Below are 3766 nucleotides of genomic sequence, written 5' to 3'. Positions count from 1 at the left end.
GGTCCTGCCCAAGCTGCGCCTGGGCTGGGACTGGTCCCGCCGGCGCAGGGTAGCAGGAAACTCTCCGCACACTCACTGGACCTGGGCTAGGACTGGGTCTGGGGGCTCCCGGAACTCGGCAAAAAATCCTACTCCAGCAATTCTTTTGCTAGTGCTGTCCTTTAACTGTTGAATTGAATACCACTTCTGTCACATATGTAATGAACTTTTTTTTTTTTTTTTTTTTTTTTTTTTTTTTTTTTTTTTGACCAGGGATTGAACTCAGGACCTTGTGCTTGCCAGGAAGGAGTTTATGCCACTAAACTATATCCCTGGCCTTACACTTAATTAACTTTGGTCTGTCCCACCAATCTCTTTGTTTTTTGCTCTGCCTAAATCATAGTTTTTGATAATAGTATGCAGATAATCCAGAAGAAATGGCTACATTTCTGAACACATACATTATGAATTAAGAAATAAAAACTCTACACAGAGTAATAATGAGTGATGAGATTGCAACAGTAATTAAAAATCTGTCTAAAAATATATAGGAATTAAGGGCTGGCCAGATATCTTAGCGAATTAAAGTGCCTGGTTAAGCAGAGTGCAGCAGCCAGGGTTCGATCCCCAGTGTGCCATGCCAGGTCCACCCCCAGGGCATGCTGAGATGGCAATTGAGACTGGGTGTGGTGGCAAATGTCTGTAATCCCAGCACTCTGGAGGCTGAAAACAACAATCATTACGAGTTGGATCTACATGGTAAGACCCTGTAGACTCTACTAAACACACACACACATATACACACAAAATCTAGGACTTGATGGCAGTGAAATTTGACACATTTATAGGAAAACAAATCCCAAGTCTTTTTAAACTGCCCAAAAACCTTTTTTTGGGGGGTGGGGTGGGGTGGGGGTTACTGGGGATTGAACTCAGGACCTTGTGCTTGCCAGGCAAGCACTTATTCTACTGAGCTACCTCCCTAGTCCTCCAAAAAACTGAGAGGGAAGGAACTTTGCCAAACTCTTTTTAGAAGACCAGCATCACCCCTCCAGCCAAACAGCACAAAAATATAGCACTTGCAAAAAAAACTATAGACCCATATTCCTGATAAACATAAAAGCAAAAGTTCTCAATAAATATTAGCAAAACCAAATAGTATAGTAAAAAGATTATACCATGATCAGGTGAAATTCATCCAAGAAGGACAAAAATTGTTCAACATATACAAATCAATACGCATGATATAACACATCAACAAATGAAGCACCAAAATCATATGATCATAAAAATAAAAAGATGCCCTGTGTTCATAGAAGAATCCATTGTTAAAATGACCATACTATTAAAGGCAGTCTATAAATCCAATGCACTTTCTATGCTGAGTGCATCACTGAAATACAAACAAATGAAGATGTCTCTATACTGACAACAAAGTCTTTCTACTACAATCAACTGGTAAACTGCAGAATATAGACAATAAAACCCAGAATATGAGAAAACAAGACACTAAAATGTCCCCAGAAACTCTCAGTTCTCTCAAAGCTGATGGATGGGCACAGAAGGGAAGGAAATCAGAATCCTTGAAATGATAAAAGAAGAGATTTAAAAAGATAGACCACCAAGCTCACTTGGTGAGCTCAAAGAAGATATAAGAGATAATGAACTCAATAAAAAAAAATCAGTGAATTTACAGAAGACACCAAGTAAAGCTAGCTGAGTTAAACAAAATGATACGAAACATGAATAACTAGCATAGCAAAGAAATAAAGTCCATAAAAAGATACTAAACAGAAATCTAGAAGATTAAAATTCCTATTGGAAGTATGGGCAGCAGAAGTGAGCAATACGAGACAAAGTGTCAGAATTAGAACATGGGTCTGATATTGGTGGTCATAAACTCAGAGGTATCTTAAAAACTACAAAAGAACATGAAAAATGGATCCTAGATCTGGTGGCTAATGCAAAGAAGACTAATCTAAGAGTAAGTGATATTAGTGAAAAATCAAGAGACAGGACTAATCACAAAAAAATCTACAGAAATAACAGCAGAAAATATTTCAAATTTGGGATAAATTGAACATACAGATAAGTGAAGCTTACAAAAAGTGAGGTGGGGGAGGTGAACAAATGGTGGCTGCACTTGAACTTTTTAAAAGCTAGTTTTCTATTTAAATACAAGTCTTAATACTAATACCAAATGCAACTTACTTGTATGCCAGGGCTCCAGCAAAATGCTTCTGGATGTATGTGTCCATCACAGGTCGGAAGTGAAAATACTTTATATCTCGGAGCAGGTTGATGATGAAAACCTGGTGGAAATAGAGACAGTAGGTCACCAAGGTTTGCTGGAGGCTTCAGATTTATCCTTAGCAGAAAAAAGGACTCTTAACTTCTTTAGGGAGTGGCAAACTCAATATTTTCCATAGTGTTTCCCATGAACAGTCAATGTAAGACATTCACAAGGTGTCTGTCTTGTTTTCTGTCTTCCTCCAATCCTCAGCCTCTCAATACAAACCTGAAGTTCATTAGTTTGTTCCTCTGTTACTCTGAGCTGTTCCCCTCCCAGTAATGCTGAGTGATGCAATATAGATCTGGGACAGATAAAATAATCCCCATTTATGTGGCATAAATACTAAGGTCTCCTAAAAAACTGGAAAGTGAGGAAAATAAAGATTATTTTATGAGATAAATAAGGACATGGAAGGCTGTGCCCTTCAGAAATGGGGTTGGTAGCCAGGGAAAGGAGGAAGAAGAAAAGCCAAAAGGGCAAACTGCTAGTGTTCATTGTAACTCTCACTTCTTTTTTTAAAAATTAGAATATATTTTAATAATAGGCATAAAGAATTATATAATTCTTATGTTTACACGTAAGTCCAGAAATCTAACCATATACAACCTTGAAGGAGGACAGACTCAACATTCCTTTTCCTGTCTCCTGCCTTCATTCACCAACCTCTTGTTTTTGAACAATCATCTACCCAAGAGACAGCACAGCAGCAACTGGCATGTCATGACAAGCAGCTCCTATTCAGAAAACCAGAATGACATGAACCTACTACTACAAATTTCCATCTTCAGTGCAGTTGCTTAGTTCACAGGTGTCTGTATATATAGTCAGGGTGAGAATCTTTCCAATTAACTGCTAGATTCAAAAATCTTCTGGAGATTCTCAGGATGATTACATTGCCCATCTTCTACATATGACTGTATGACTTGTCACTGTCATGTTTCCTAGCTCTTCTCATTTCCCTCTCTTAATTAGATAGTTCTCGATTTCTTGCTTTCCTTTTGCTTGTTATATACTTTTCTAATTGTGTTTCTTCTTTTGAGTTCTTTTACTAGGGAAACTATATAATGTGTCTGGTTTATTTCACTTGTGAGTATATCTTTTTTTCCCATAATTTTATTGATAAACAAATAGCAATGAGACAGTTTCAAATCAAATTGGTAGGACAGTTTCAATAATTAACACATTGCATACATTCTTCCTAGTGGTTGACATTGACAAAGGTTCTACAATCTGAGGTACAGGATCTCAGGATAAATCCTGAGGAGATTTTACTGACCTTTTCAGACCCAAAAGCTACAACTCTTGTTGCATAGGTCCTGCTTTACCTTGGTCTTAACCATCCAGCAGAAAAGTATAAAAACAAAATATAAGAAGTAAAGTCATGCTGTTATGTTCAGCTATAGGGGGCTCAGGTCAACAATTTCTGACATTGCCAGTCAAGTGGAAGACCCAATACTATGATGGGCTACTGGACTCTTTTAGAATATTTTGCTG

The 3766-nt window shown here is 37.7% G+C and overlaps 1 protein-coding gene across 4 annotated transcripts in view; it reads right to left on the bottom strand.

The window, feature by feature from the left end:
• The window catches only part of Dock3 (dedicator of cytokinesis 3), an 825219-nt gene that overhangs the window by 205801 nt on the left and 615652 nt on the right, over nt 1-3766 (bottom strand). For all 4 annotated transcript variants that reach the window (XM_023706273.1, XM_023706265.1, XM_023706267.1 and 1 more), the window contains one exon: nt 2191-2291. In XM_023706273.1, coding sequence (XP_023562041.1) covers nt 2191-2291 — 101 coding nt within the window. The remainder of the gene's footprint in view (nt 1-2190; nt 2292-3766) is intronic.

Source organism: Octodon degus, unplaced genomic scaffold (genome assembly GCF_000260255.1).
Source record: "Octodon degus isolate 3935 unplaced genomic scaffold, OctDeg1.0 scaffold00008, whole genome shotgun sequence".
NCBI lineage: Eukaryota > Metazoa > Chordata > Mammalia > Rodentia > Octodontidae > Octodon > Octodon degus.
This window is presented reverse-complemented; position numbering and strand designations above follow the sequence as displayed.